Here is a 15,599-nt window from a genome sequence, read left to right as displayed (position 1 = left end):
GGATTTTTAAATCTGATTCAGTTTTTGTGAGATTTAATTTGGCTAAAGTGGACCAACTGGAGTTTTAAGGCCTTGAATGGGATTAATGTGTAGTGAAATTTTAAATTCCAGAAGTGAAATCAGCTAAAGAGATTTGAGAATAAAGTGACTTCTGTTGTGAAGTTTTGTCCCTTGGAGCACCAAATATTTTTAAGGGTATAAAAGAGATTCTTTATAATCTAAAATTAGTCTGGGTCGTGTAGTCAAGAATGTACCTCAGGAACAATTGTGCCCTGAAGGGAAATGACCTAGAATGACCTAAAAAATATTTCCCATCTCAAACTTCCACAGCTTTTGGAGGGTAGTAATTATGGGTGTGATGCAGTGGGAAGAAGGCAATCAGTATAAATATGGATTTACTACAAGTTGAACGATTGATTAAAATCATATGCCTTTTTGTTTGAGGGATTTGATCAAATACAGGACAGATGCATTAAAACCAGATTCCGCAATGTGATACTTCTTAACAAAGCTTCAGTTTAGTGCTGTGATAGAAAGGAAACAGACTGACTCACAGAAAACTGAGATCATTTCTTGAATTACATATGGGTGTGAAAATATAAAGTTGACATTATGGAAGCTATGAAGTGTTTCTTACAGTGCTATAAATGAATCATTGGTATTGACAGGAAGAAATTGAATAAGTACATGATGGGAAACAAGTTTTATTAGGAGAAATACTGTTCCTGCTTTAATTTTGTTTTTTATTTTTCCTTCCCTTCCCCCTTTCCCTTTCAGGGTAAATGGAAAGCTGGTGGCACTGAAGGTGATTAGATTACAAGAAGAGGAAGGAACCCCATTTACAGCTATCAGGGAAGGTATGCACAGATATTTAATGAGTATACTATTATTATTATTCTTTTTTTGTAATTATGTTGCACTTCTTATTTCAGTGCAATGCTGTAGTGAATAGCTTGAGGATTCAAATTATATGATTGTGTTCTCTGTAGGAAGAAACTGGTTCTTCAAAAACAAAGACTCTAGTGTCGGAGTTGTTAAATAATGCAGCTCTGCCTCTGCTTTGGCTTACGTTAGATTTACTATGTTTGTGAGTACTTAAGAGCTCACTCATGTTTAAGGTGGGTGTGAGAAGTCCCGCTGGAAGATGAAGGAACTGTGTAAGTAGTGCTTCTTGCCTGGAGGCAGAATCTTAAAATGAAGGTAGATGTAAATTGTCATATACCTGCGGCATGAAGAGAAGAAAAGCTTTTCTTGATGAATGCAATCAGAAGATCAGGGCACACAAAACAAAACCATCGTAAAAGCTGTGTAGCGTTTGGACTAGCTTTAGTTTATTTTCCCTTCCCCATGGGTTTGGGAATAACTCTTCTCTAGCTCACTCTGAGATGTCTGTCATGCTTTCTGCTCTGCTCCCTTTATCCTCCCTTGTCAGCCTCTTTCATGCTCCCTGGTGACAGCTGCTTTATCTGAGCCGGGCGGTCTCAAGCTCCTTTGCAGAAATTGTTCTGTGTGCCTTCTCTGTGTGAGCCTCCCCTGTAGGATGGCACTAAAAATGAGCTTTGGTAGAGAAATAGTAAATAAATTGCCATCACAGAGCTGACTCAAACTCAGCTAAAATTGATAGTGAACTGAAGAGCTGAGACTGTTGTGGCTTTTGAGATGTCATTTAAAATAGTCTCAGCATCAGACTGTCTCAGCATCATTCCCGAAGCAGGAAGAGCCAGTGACATCCCAGAATCTCAGCTTCCATAGGGTCCAAAGAGCAGATCCTGTGTGTGAAGGGTGTGGTTTCATGGACATGTCAGCCAAAGTCCCAGCAGCTGCAGCCCTGTTATCCTTTGCTCCTGCCCTCAGGCACATTTGGCACCGTCTGCACGCCAGCAGCAGTGTTCCCGTCTGCTTGTGCTGTGAGCCAGCCTGGCACTGGACTGGGAAAACATCTCCGTTTAGTGGGACTGACATCCCGAAGTTAGAAACTTGTAAAATACTGTGGATTACCTTCTTGAGATTTAGCTACATTTTACATTTTAAAGGCAGTTTCTTCACAATGGAAGAAAAACCGTGGGTGGCCAAAATATAAAGGAATTTCATCAGTTTTTGTGTGCTTTGTTTGAATCATAATTATTGAATGATCTAACACATTTATTCATAATGGTATACATTTTATCTGAGTTGCCTGTTTCTGCAGCTGTGCCATGATAACGAGGTGTGTAAGGGGTTACGAGCACAGCTTTCAATATTTGCAATGCCGAGTTCAAGGCATACCAGCCTGTGTTTCAAATATGTTTATTATTCTCCAGTCTTTTAGTTTATAGGGTACTGACTTAATAAGAAAATAGTATGTACAGTTTTCTTGTGCCTGTTTAGTGACACTTAAAAGGTTTTTTAATGTGAGCTTGGTCTAGATGAAAGATTATAGCGACATAACTGTCAAATACAGAATAATGCTTTTTCTTTTACACTTTGTTGTATCAGCTCTGTATAAATAAGTATTCTTTAGGAGCAAGAATAGAAAATTTCTCGTTGATTTTTTTAATTATAGAAGCCCACTTGCATGAAAATATTTTTCACACTGTCTTTGGAGAAGTTTTCCTTTTAGCTGTGAGTTCAGCACCATGGTTATTGCTGGTTAAAATTCTTGTACTTGGTATTAATAAAACAAAGCTCTTTTCTAGCAAAGCTCATAAGGGTATTAATTCATATATATTTTCTTAAGTATGCAGTATCTGAATGATTTTGAGGGGACTATATGCATGTTTTGTGTTTCTAAGTATTCATCTAGGCTGGGACTAGATACAAAGACTATTATGCTAATGTGAGTTTTTTCTGGACTTTTGAAGACTTTTGGTTAGGAGGAGTCAAAATCAGGTTACAGGTAGATTCTTTGTTGTTTTAGTTGTGTGTAAAAGTACTCCTGTGTTCTGGGTAGTGGAACTTCATTTGGATCTGTGAGAGCTGTTAGGAGAAATACAGTCCTAGCTGTTGTATATATATCATGTAGAAGTCAGACATACCTGACATGTAAGTGAGAAGGGATAAAATCTATATTTAGATTATTTGGCTCTTGCTTTTCTTTACTTTGATTTTGTCCAAAGAAAATGTTAGGGCCTGAAAAGTAAGGAAGACTGATGGTAAATTGCAAATGTAACTTTTAGAAGGTAATTTTCACGGGGTGATGCCAGACCTGTATTATTTGACAGTAATGCTGCAGCTGTGGGCTTAGCTAGTAGGACCTGAAGAAGCTGTTGCTTTCCCCTCTGCAGCATCCAATCCATCTCAAACGTGCAGTGTTCTATAGCACAGCAGTGGCTGATCTTAGCAGCATAGGTGGGAAATGGAAAGGAAATGCTTCTATAAGCTCTCGAAGTTATCTGATAAGCTTGAGACTGAAAAGCAGTAAGAATGAGACACTGTATTAAGCAGATCTCTGTTGGCTGACTGAGGCCTCCTGCCTTATAATTTAGACTGGGACAATTAGAACAAGGGTAAATACCGCTGAAGATGAGATCAACTTCTAATTTTGGTTATCTGAGTAGTAGTGTTGTCCTAATCAAAAAAATGCATGTATGGATGGTATCAGGAGCCAGAGGTCTGTAGGAGGGCGTTTCTTTCCAAAGTCTTTCATAATGGAGGAGCCAGGCAGGTTTTGACTTTGACTTATTCCTTATTTTCTAATTTTCCATTAGTGCAAGGCAAATTCAGGCAAAAGTCTGGTTGTTTGTAAATTGAAACAACTGTAAATTAACTGTTTAACATTTCTCATGGCTTCTTGTGTAAAGAAGTGAGAGAAAATAGCATTCCTGCACTGTGTTCCTATTGGGGGTGTTCTGTGATGTTAATTAGGGGGAAGTTACAGGCTGAAATCTTAAGCAGTGGTCATGCTGAGGGAATTTTTTAGCTGTCTGTGCAGAGGGAAGCGTATTGTTACTCTTCTGACAGCAGCAGAATGAGGCTCAAAGAAAACCAAAGCTACATAGAAAAAAAGATCAATTTAAGAGAAACAGGAAGATGTAGAATTTAAATATGGATTATGTGACTGTGGAAAAAGGCACTAACTTGGCTGAAACAACAACAAAAAAAATACAATAAAAAGTAAAACAAACAAAAGAAAAGCCAAAACATACAAACAAACAAAAAACCTCAACCCACCAACAGTAAAGCAGCATAAGAAAAATCATAATTAACCTTGATGATTGGATGAGGTTTAGCTGAAAGTTCAGTGAAAGTTTCTGCTTATAAAGTAATTCTGCTTTTTCAGCAGATGTGGTTTTGTGTCTTCCACCATTTATCAAAGTTTGAATGAAAGGAGGTAAATGTGGCTTATCTGTGAGTGCCGCTCAGCTCTCTTGAATATGTAGGATGAAATTCAGAGGCAGCCTTTGCTAAACATTCCTTCAGCCTGGTCTAAGTCAGTTGCACCAACATAGCCTTTCATTTAGTGGCATGCAGTTTACAGAATGTTTCACTCTGAATTTAACTCAGTCTGGGGAAATCTAATTTACTTTTGAAGAGCCTGAAACTAAAAAGAAAAAAATAATAATCAAAGGCATCTGATTGGATGTATGTATATGACTGAGATAACCTATGTTATTTTCTGGACACGGTGCAGGCTTAGTTCCTGTTTGTACACCAGTATATTACCGTAAGGATACTAAATGTGTTCCAACTGTGATATTTGAGACAGTATGGAGTCTGGAAATCATTTATACACTATTTTCTCATGCTACTGAATACAGATTAGCAAACGATTGGTTTTCTGTGTTAAGTGTATTCTTTTGCTGTATTACTAGCTTATCCTTTTACTGTAGCTATCATTATCAGCTGTTCAGAGATGTCTCAGTAGCAGAGTTAAAATGTGATTAAATCCACTGCAGCCAGCAGAAAAGTTCACTGACCTAAACTTTATCTCAGATATTTCATTCCTTTAATTTCCTGTAATATCATACTTTCATCTAGGCTAAATACTGAACTGTGTGGTAGGTTATAAATCTGGACGCAGCTTGATTTGCTATTCCATAGTTATCATCTTTGAATTCTGAATAATAATATTCTTTTTAGCCAGTATGACAAAGAGTCGACTTTTTAGGTATTTAGACAAGCATGCCTTGGTTTTATTGCTACATTGCCTGTAAGGTTACTTGGGCAGTAAAATTATTTGTTCCTCATTCTAATCATGAAAGCTGTTTTTTAATTTGTTTCCCCCCCCCCCCCCCCCCAAAAAAAAAATATTGCTGCTCCTTTGCTCTGCTTAATTTGTTTCACTGTTATTAATAAAACTCTATTCTGGTGGTGTAATATATAGTTATGTTTTATTTCTGATAAGCCTGGGTGAAGTTTTGAAGCATCATGTAAAACAGGTATCTTTTGAAGGTATGTTTGTGCTTTGCCATTTAAATGTCATGATTAGGCAACTTTTAGTCTATTTTTCTCATTTTATTGTTATTTTTGTTTACATCTTTTAATTAATATCTATTTGTATTTTACTTTTAAAAGTGTTCGGGTAGGAGACTGTCTCTATGTCTTTGGTCTGACAGCTGTCCAGATAATAATTTTCCATCTAATCCAGTATCAAAGGCTGTTACCTTAATGCCACATGTGGATAGCAGTGTGAAAATTAGCACATAAATGCTTTGGGAACAGCCACCTGTCTTGCATTATGCGATTAAAAAGAACAGAGGATTTGCTTTAAAAATTTCTTTAACTTAAATTTTTGTAGAGAAGGTCAGTGTGTGTAATGAATAAGTTTGTGATGTGTGGGAGAAAACTTAATGAATTTGATTGCTGGTGTAGAGCAGGTGTGGAGAGATGCTTTATTCTTGGCCACAAAACATCTTCAGAGTTTCAGGCCTCTTCCACCCTTACCTCTGTGTTGTACGAGGGAAGAAGACAGGATTCAGCTGCACTGCTGGTACTGAGACACTGCTGAGGAGGGCCGTTCTTATACAAGAGCAAAATGTGAGTTAAGCCTCTAGCCCTCTGAAGATCTTTTTGCTGTCTTCCCTTCTGTGCTCTACACCTTTTTTACCTGTCCTCTTCACAGTAAACCTGTTTGGGAATTGTTGACATACGCCGAATGTTTCAACAGTGGCCATGTTACAATTTTAAATTGGAAAGTATACAGTATGAAGTTTTTCTTTGGAAAGAATACAAATCTACATTTTTGCATGCTATATGTGAAATCTCACTTCATCCTTAGACAAGAGAATAAAGGCACACAGTTATCGTTCTTAGTAGAAGATCTAAAAGACCCTCATCCCTTATAAGGGGCCCCCCAAACAGCCCCCTCCTGAACAAAAAATGAAAACCTAAAGGGTCTTCAAGAAAGAAATCCAAGGCCCCCTTTATGCCCCAGACTGGACAGACTTCCTGAATTTGGGACCTTTTCTGAGGCCTCCTGATCTGAAGTTGGCTCTCCGGAGGGTATAAATCTTCACAGAACTTTTGTCTGCAGAAAATTGATGCACAGTAACTGCTAAGAGAAAATTACAGGGAAGATCTGCAATTTGCCAAGAGAGACTTCTTAATGTAAGTGACTGTGAGATTTATTACGCAGTATTCCTCATAGCTGCACAATGGTAAATACTGCTTCGTAGCAACAATGCTGCAAGTGATGTAAAGCATCCATGTTTTTAGATTATTCAAGAGAAATAGCACAGTCTGTACCCATGCCATTTAAGGAAGTGCAGCAGAAAATTATATTTCTCCTCAGTAGACATTTATTCTTGTGACCTCATATTGAAATATTACCTGAAAACAGTAGGTGAGTTATTGCACACATCCCAGTTCAGTGATTTTGGACTGATATGTAGCATAATAATCTTTACAAATTTCAGTCAACAAGTGACCTCGTGGCACTAGTTAGATGACTGGTGGTGATAAGCCATTCATTGTACGAGAGTAGGTCTGGAAGGTTATACGCTTTAGGACAAGGGCACAGTGAAACAATATCTGTGTATTTTTAGGGGGTCATTGGTCAAGCTACTGCTAGGAGGTAGACATGAATATTGGAATTGGAATCCAGTTTTTGTGTGCCAGTAAAGAATAAATTTTTTTTTTGTTAGATCATCCTCATAAAAAAACCACAACCCAACCCCAAAAAATCACAAACAAAACAAAACAAAACAAAACCAACAAGAAACTATTCTTTTTTCTCTGTAGTAATTCTTCGCTTTTAATTTATTTTTATTAAGTAAACTTGACAGCTGCTTTCTTTTGAGTGATAGGAGTTTGAAGGACTTTCAGATTTCCTTCATGAAGTCCAGTCAAGAAATTTCAATTTCTGTAACTGAAATGCCTTAAAGCTTCATCTATGTCTGGCTCAGCAAGCCTCAGGGAACTTTATGAAATTATATTTAAGATTACGGAGAAATAACTATTCTAAGCATTCACGTCACATGAGTTATGATGGGATTTTTGCATCTTTGTTTTTAGAGTCTGAGGGTAAGTTCGGTCTCCCTAGAAGCTGTATTGATTTGGAGTTCTGAAGTGAAAAAAAAAAAAAAAAGGCCAGTAGCTTGGCTGTAGCTCAGGGAACTTTTTCATTGCCTACAGAGTTGGCAAAGCTGGTGTCTACTGCAGGCTAAATAGCTAGAGCTCAATTAGCTGTAAAGTCCCCGCAAAGCCATTGCAGCTTGTAGTCATAACAGCTTTGATTTTGTTTGTTGTTAAAAATAAAATGCACAAGCCAAAAACCTCTGGGACACGTTGTCACTGGATATTTAAGGTCAAGAAGTATTCAGAGGGAAAGAAATTACAGAAATTATAATTATTCTGTCTGGTCTCTGAGTGTTATGGACATCCTGCAGCCTTACCCAGAGTTTGTACTGCATCAAATAGGAATACAAGATTTCAAAATAAAGATGATCAGGGCTTCAAAAATGACAGTTCATTTGGAAAAGGATGTTCCTGGGTTCCTTCTCATGGGAATGAAGTCAGATTTTAAAATTCCCAAGACTTTTGGATAGTACTTATTAATAAATACTCTTTCAGTGCTGTAGGGAAGTGGATATGTATTCTTTCTTACTGAACCTTGATAAAAGAAAAGTGAGCTTTAATTTTTTGAGCTTTTATGACTGGACAGTTTTTTAATAGCTCAATTTTTTTACCATGCTTCATTTGTGCTTTTTTCCACATGTGAGTTTGTGTGTATTTGCTTAGTTGTGAGAGAAACATGTTGGATCCTCTGCTATGTGGGACTGCGATGTAGCAAGAGCATTCATCTTGATTCCACTTTCCTCCCTGCTGTTCTCCCTAGCCCTGACTTGCTGCTATTTTTTTTTCCTGACAATATTCATTTCGTTTTCTTAAAAAACAGTTGGACTGACTGGCTTAAACAGGTGAAGTGAACTTCTGCTCATCTCAGACGAATGTGGGAGAGCTGTTAGTTGGCCAGTCCCATTCAGATACAGTGCGAGTGGTTACAGTGATGCTGTTTTGCATGGCATTTCATCGTGTTCAAATTGTGCTGTGTTCCTTACTCCTTTCTGGTGTACTGAATGAAGGCTACTGTCGATAGGGTGCTCAGAATTGGTAGAGATTGAATAAGTCTGTCCTACTTCTTTCTTTGTTCCTTGCTATTCATTGGCTGAACATAACCTTTCCTTTTTTTCTTTTTTTTTTTTTCTTTCTTTTACTCTGTAACATGTTATTGTCTCACAATTATGAATCCTTCAGGAGAGTTGGAATTACATAAATGAAATATAAATCATGATGTTTCCCTTTGGGAATCATGATATAAATTTTAAACTCTTTTATGAACTCCCATCATGTGGGAAAACTGTCATGCTTTTCTGAAAAATACAAATGGAAATTCCAAATTATCCAGCTACCGCAGAGTAGTTGTGTGTCCCCCCCATATTTTAGCTGTAGCCTGCTGTGGCTGAGTACAGATGTATCAGTTGCATCTTCATTCTGTACTTTTGAAGTATGAGCTGTGACCTTCTTCTGCCTTTTTTCCGTGGGCACAGTTCAAGAAAGAAAAGAACGTGGTAACATTTTAAGGAAAGATGATTATTATTTTTGATACCATAATTTCACCATTTGGATTCCTAATGCCTGTTGTCAGTTAGTTTAAAGGTAGACCTTTTGGACTCTGCCCTACTTCCATTCAAGAAGATGTTTGTGCATCATCAGTATTCATGTGGAAGATGATGGATAAGGGCTCTCCTTCTAATTCCAGCACTAGAAGGTTCAGGGATGCCATTGAATATCTGCCTAACCCTCCTCAGAAAGGCCATCTGCCTGCAGTGCTGGCTTCACCTGAGCTTCGGGGTTCTCTGCCTTGACCTAGCTGGGGTGTTCTGCTTTGAGCAAAAGTTTCTTCTGCACAGAAAGTCAATTTCTTCTCTTCCCATTTTTATGCATGATTCAGAACTGTTGCCTTACAGATTTGCCTGGTCTTCTGTTCTTACATGACAGAAAGGGTAGAAAAGGTGACAAATACAGAGCATGGCAGATAAATGGAGAGGGGCAATCCTTTCTTTATATACAACTAACTCTAGCACATAACTGTAAATCACACAGAACCCTTGTGCAGCCCTCATGGCTTTCTTGTTTAAGTGGAAGTTGGTGAGGGTCGATCTTTTTACGTTATATGCAAATTTACCCTCTTTTTATAGCATACGATACCACCATAAAATGTAGAGCCCAAGTTAATCCTGCTCAGAGTATTAGCTTTTACCCTGTGACTTGGAGTGATTTGAACAGGGGATACAAATACTAGCTGGTTGTTAATGTGAATGGAGATGATAGCAAGTGATGGGATCCCTGCTTGAATTGGTTAGAGACCCTCAGGGAGATGCCTTCCAAGTGCCAATACCTTCCATGGTCACCTAGTGAAGTAGGACTGTGATACCAGCTGGTGTTGAGGCAAAGAAATGTCTCCTAAAAGTAGCCAGTTCCTCGGCCTGTTTTTCCTTTTTTGACTTTTTATGAAAGGAATAATCACAGCAGCAGTGCTGTTTAGCCTTGTGATTAAAGTAACTTTAAATCTGCACAAAGACATTTGTCTTTGTTAAGATCTTTGAGTGTTTTGTGTGTATTTTTCTGCTGTGGTGTCCTGAATTTCAGAAGTATCAGAGCAAGAGGGCAATTCAGCATTCGAACCAGTGCAGTTAGCCTTATTTTTCTCCTTAGTCATTTGTGAATATTAAACTAGTAGGTGCCTATTGTATCTCAGCAGAAGTGTTTTCAAGTTTGGGCAAATGAAAAATATGGATATGAGAAGGTTGTGTAGTCTCCTGGTGTGTTAAACCTCTCCCCCAGGAGAAATACATCACTACATGTATGGATAGGAATGTGGGTGCATATACGTGCATGTGTGTCTCTTGTACGTCTTTAAGACCTGCCATAGTAAGCTGATTAACACCATGCACCAAACAACCAAATCCTTTGTGAAGAGCTGTGTGCTGGTTTTGATCAATGCATTGAATGTTTAAGGTGAGTTAGATGTGTATCCAAGTCTAGACAAACGCTTCCAATGAAAGACGTCCATTTCCATCAGAAAGTTGTGTTTAAGACAAGTGGCTACTGACCACAGTCTTCATTCATGAAGTCATCATCAGAACAGTTTTGTTTGTTTTTTTTTGTCACAGAAAGTTCATGATTGAATTATCCTTATTATTCCGACATGAGTAATTTATTCAGAAATTATGAAACAGTCCTGGTTCTTTAGCCATGAGATTAACAATGAAGACACGAACTTCTGAATCAACAGTCGTACCTTTCTTTTCAATGCTTTTGTCTCCATCCTTAGCACAATAACTATTTGTTTTTTCTTTTAAGAAAAACCTAAGTAGTTTATTGCAAATTTCTAACTTCTTTATAAACAGCTGCTAAAATTAAGCACCATTATTAGTCCCTTTCAAGACACAAGATACTATTTTGTCTTAATATCTATATAAATCACTCGCTATCGAAGGGTGAAGGATACTTATTATTAAATGATGGGGTCATGCCTTCAGAAGAAGCTTGCTAACTGAGAAGACAGGAAGCCTGAAAGAGAGAGGATAAAACTCCTGCAGTATTTTTGCATTGCTGCCTTTTATTCCCTTATTTTCTGATAATTACTCAATTTTTCCTTAAACGTCATATATTCAGGGAAGTAAATGATTCCAGTAAGGTAAAATATTCCATTTAGATCACCATACTTTGCTTAAGACTGTAATCATGAATTGTTTATAAACTTTGAAATACTTTGGAAATATTTTCAATAGCCTGGATTTTTGTACTGTCACAAGATACAACAGCAGCCACTATAGTCAATAAAATGCATACACTAATGCCTTTCTTATGGGAAGAAAAACATCAATTACAATCAAAACAATGAAGAAATGATAGCAAATATATCTTAAATTGAAGTTATACAGGACAGAAAAAAATCTTTTTCTGCCTTGTTTTTGTTTTCCTCGTTTTTCAAAGGCTGCTCTTTTTCCACCCCACCCCCCCCAAGATGCTGTTGCTAGATGCTGTAGGCTCAGGTGGCTGGGTCAGGCCTTGCCTTAGGGAGATAGCACTGGTCTTTTTCCTCCCTCGTATTTTCCCATAAACTGAAGACTGTGTTGCAAACATCTTAGTTCCATTTTCCAGTTGTTGTTCTTGTGGGAGATTTATCATTCAGGAATTATATGGAGTTGAAATACGTGCTTCATAAAGGGATCTATACTTGCAGCAAGGGTGGAGTTACTGCTTTCAGGCTTTATAATCAATATGAAGAGAGAAGTATTATAAAATTAGAAATTGACCTTCACTGTCGTCTTCAAAGCAATGAAAATGAATATCCACATTATTTTACTTGGGAATGTTCCTCCTGAATAAGCAATATTAAAAAAAGAAGCTGATAATTTATCACATTTTTTTGCTGAGATGAAGGCGATCTGGATGGTTCAGAGACTGGTAATAGGATATCATGACCTTCCACCTCTGACCCATTTATTAAAATACAAGCCATGATAGTGGTGTCTAGAAGTTATCAGTGTGGGATATAGTCTACAGCTGTGCAATCTGTAACTGTGTAGTTTGTGAATTTTTAAGGTCTGGTCCACTTGGCACAAACTTCAACAGCTTCTCAGCTGCCAGCAGATTTAGCTGGAGCTAAGTGAATATAGAAATGAGAACAAAATGAATGGAGGAAGCCTTGTAAATGAGGATATATCAGCTGAACTTGTATCAGTTCTGATCTGATACAGCTTGTTTGTCCTTTGGTGGAGCTTGGTTCAGAGTTGTGTTAATCGATGCAGAAGTGGTACTAACAAGTTTTCTTTGCCTGTTACTTTGGGATGTTAGGAAGAGGTTAATATGAATAGAGCTGATGTGGATTTTGCCTTGAAAAGATGCTCAAAACTTGCACTGTCAGTGTGAGATAACTTTATGCACGTAGCTTTTTTTTTTGCTCAGAACCTCCCAGGGAAGGTTCCTAACACCCTTTTCCATCTATTAAACTGTCTGTTAAACTTAAACCGGGAGTTAGGTTTGTAAAGCCCATCTTAGCTGTACAGGTCAGGTAATTAAATATCGTTGGGCTTTACTTAGTCTCATTTATCACTTCTTTTTTCTCTGAGCAGAAACAATCAAGAAGGTCACAAGGGTGGCAGGAACGGTGTACCTCCATGCTGGTCGCACAGACAGGGTGATAACAGAGCTGGTATGGCTGGCTTCCATCTGGAAACATACTCCCTTCCCTCATATCTCCTAAAATTTGAGAGGACAAAGTAACCCAAGTTACTTTGATAACAACAGTCTGAAAAAAAATAAATTGTACTTTCAAAGTAAAAGGAAAAATCATTAGGTCAATGTTGAAGTTATAGTTTGGATGCAGTTAAAATAGACCACCTTTTACGCGGACCAAATATTTCTGAACTTTTATAACTAGAGACAAAATAATCTACAGTACTTCTTACACATTTCATCCTCAAACAGCAAGGTAAAGCACTCACACACTCACTTCCTTTCCCTGTGTCTTTGGAATCCAGGAGCACTACACTTGCTCTTTTGTGTGCCGTGAAGTCTAAAAATGTGTTTAATACATGAATGTTTTCGTAAGAACATGCACTGGATTGTGTGAGGGTTTTATTAAAAAACATGAAAACACAAACCCTGAACGTTTAGCACATTAAACGCTGGACAAGATAAAATCTCTCTTTTGTTATTTCGGTTTGGCTTTTCACAGCATAGCAGTGCTACGTTGCTGCCATTAGGAAACTGTCAGTTACTGAAGGGACGTGTAACTTAATGCAAACCCAGCAGGTCGTAGACCCATTAACAAAATCTTGTTAAGAACTTTCACACTTTTCCAGGTTACTTTATCTCAATGTACTTGTGATTCTACAAGATATTTTTCAATTTGCAATCCTGTGTTTGTCAGAAAGTCTTGGTTATAAAACTGACATGGTTGAAATGCTGGCTTTGCATCAAGACTTCTAGCAGAATTAACATCTGAATCACTTGAGGCCCTATTCACAAAGCAGAAGACTATTTGCATAATCAAAAATGAATTATTTTGCTTGTCAGTGGAGAAACTAAGGCTTGTAGCAGCAGTTCACAAGTAAAATTCAAGTGATAGGTATTGATGTGTGTCTGTATGCCACTGTCTCTCAGCCTTCCTTGCACAAATAAGCACATATCTGTATAAATGCCAAAGAAAAGATTTTGGAGCAATGCATATTCTCTATTCAAAGTCTGATTAAACAGGCTTTGGTCAAGGTATTAGATTAGGTGTGGGATTAGATGGACTTCCCATTTTACCAAACGTGGACAGGGCACTTTTATGCCTGGCTTGTTGCAAGAGGATAGATGTCTTTCTAAAAATATGCTCAGTAAAAATTTATGAGCTTGAAAATTGCTCCTTCTATTGAGGAGGTCAAACTAAATAACCTGTAAGAGTATATGCCTGTGGATAATGGGTTTGCGACTTTCTTAACACCGTTCTGACAGATTTCTGGCCAGTGGTCCAAGAGGTTTATGAGTTGTATTAATAACCTTCCCATCTCCCCATGAGCCTGCGCATTTACGTCCTCCATCCTTTTTTTGTGGCTGTGGACAGAAATTAGAATGTCACATTCAAATAATTCATTTCTCTGAATGCAAATAACTCCCAATCAGAGTTCCACAGTGTGAAGCAACTCCTAACCTCTTTGAGGTAGTAGGAAACCTCCGGACCTTAAAAAACAAACAAAAAATTCCCTCCCTCCCTTCCTTTCTCTAGAACGAACTTCTGTTTCTGGTAAATCAAGTTCTTCCATGATGTTTAGATTTCCAAACTTTTAGTTCCACAAACAAATTTGAGATATAATTATTGCAACTTCAGATTATTTGACCTTAAAAAGGAGTAAGATGACATCCAGCCTTTTACTTGCTAATAGATGTCAACTAACTGAATTAAAAAAGTCATGAAGGCAATATATGAAGTGATATGCAACTTTTAATAAGTTTTGTGGCATTTTCAAGTCTTAATTGGCTTTCTTTTAGACAGATTGATTAAGACTATATATATATTTCTAGAGTAAAGGACTTGAAACTTCCATTATCATTGCTATTTAGCTCTAATTAAATCCATTTTTTAATTTATTTTTTATTTTTTTAGAAAATAAAGTTATTAAAAGCATGAGGTTTAAACTAAAAAAAAAAAAAAAAGTGAGGTTTGAGGTTTAAATTAAATGAATAACATCTTGGATAATAGATATGCTCCTAAAAAGATAAACTATAGTTTTGAGCCTTCAGTATCACAATGTGAGCTTTTATTTCCCCCCCTCACCCCCTACCCTTTTTTTTTTAATTTGAAATTATACCCATGTAGTATTATACGTAGTATTCTCAGATGTATCTAGGAGATTGCCTTAATCTCTGGTTTTAGGATTTTAGGTTTCAAAATGCTTCTGATTCTAAGCGTAACATGGCTTGTCATGAATAGGAGTTAGTTGTTTTCTGTACATTCCTCTAAAGCTGTCACCAAAAAGGTGTTTTTTTTTTTTCTCTCCATGTTTCATATTTCATATGCCCAAGTTCTCTGCAGAGTATGCTGTTTTTATGGCTGACTGAAGTGCATAAAATTAAAGTAGTTCAGTTTCTCATTCATCTGTTTGATTACAGCAGCCATTAACCTTGTAAAAGCAGTGACAGAATTACAAACCAACATCTTTGAGAATTATGTAAACAAGTTTATAAAAGTTCCTTGAATTAAATGAAAGCCAAACTATACCAAAGAACAAGATTTTATTAACAGTACTTGTTAAAGCCTAACAAAATATTGAAAATAAGCCCTCAGATAATCACACACTTTCTCATGGCACTGACACCACCAGTTACTATGGTGTGTAGCACTCATTGTGAAGTTAAGGTTAAAGATACCTTCAAGGTGTGGGTTCCCAGCTTAATTTCTTCTCAAATAGGTGGTGGTTCTTAACATTTTGCAGGTAGCTTATTGCAGTCACACAGAGCTTTGGGAAAGAAATGTTTTACTGCTTCAGACCAGGTTTGTTTATCTGTGGAGATCTTGTCTGTTTGTTTCGAATGTTATCGAGTTGTCACATATAAGCGTCCTAGCCAGCTGGGGGAGAGGCATTTTGATGGGCCTGCTGAAGTCTGTGATCTGTCATCACTGGGTT

General features: G+C 37.4%; 1 protein-coding gene across 4 annotated transcripts in view; it reads left to right on the top strand.

Annotated features, from left to right (window-relative positions):
- Nucleotides 1-15,599, top strand: part of CDK14 (cyclin dependent kinase 14) — a 332,201-nt gene that overhangs the window by 109,837 nt on the left and 206,765 nt on the right. For all 4 annotated transcript variants that reach the window (XM_083826967.1, XM_083826970.1, XM_083826969.1 and 1 more), the window contains one exon: nt 778-857. In XM_083826967.1, the coding sequence (XP_083683093.1) occupies nt 778-857 (80 nt within the window). The remainder of the gene's footprint in view (nt 1-777; nt 858-15,599) is intronic.

The sequence above is a fragment of the Anser anser genome, assembly GCF_964211835.1.
Source record: "Anser anser genome assembly, chromosome: 2".
Taxonomy (NCBI): domain Eukaryota; kingdom Metazoa; phylum Chordata; class Aves; order Anseriformes; family Anatidae; genus Anser; species Anser anser.
The sequence above is the reverse complement of the archived record's forward strand: the minus strand, read 5'-3'. Positions and strand labels throughout refer to the sequence as shown.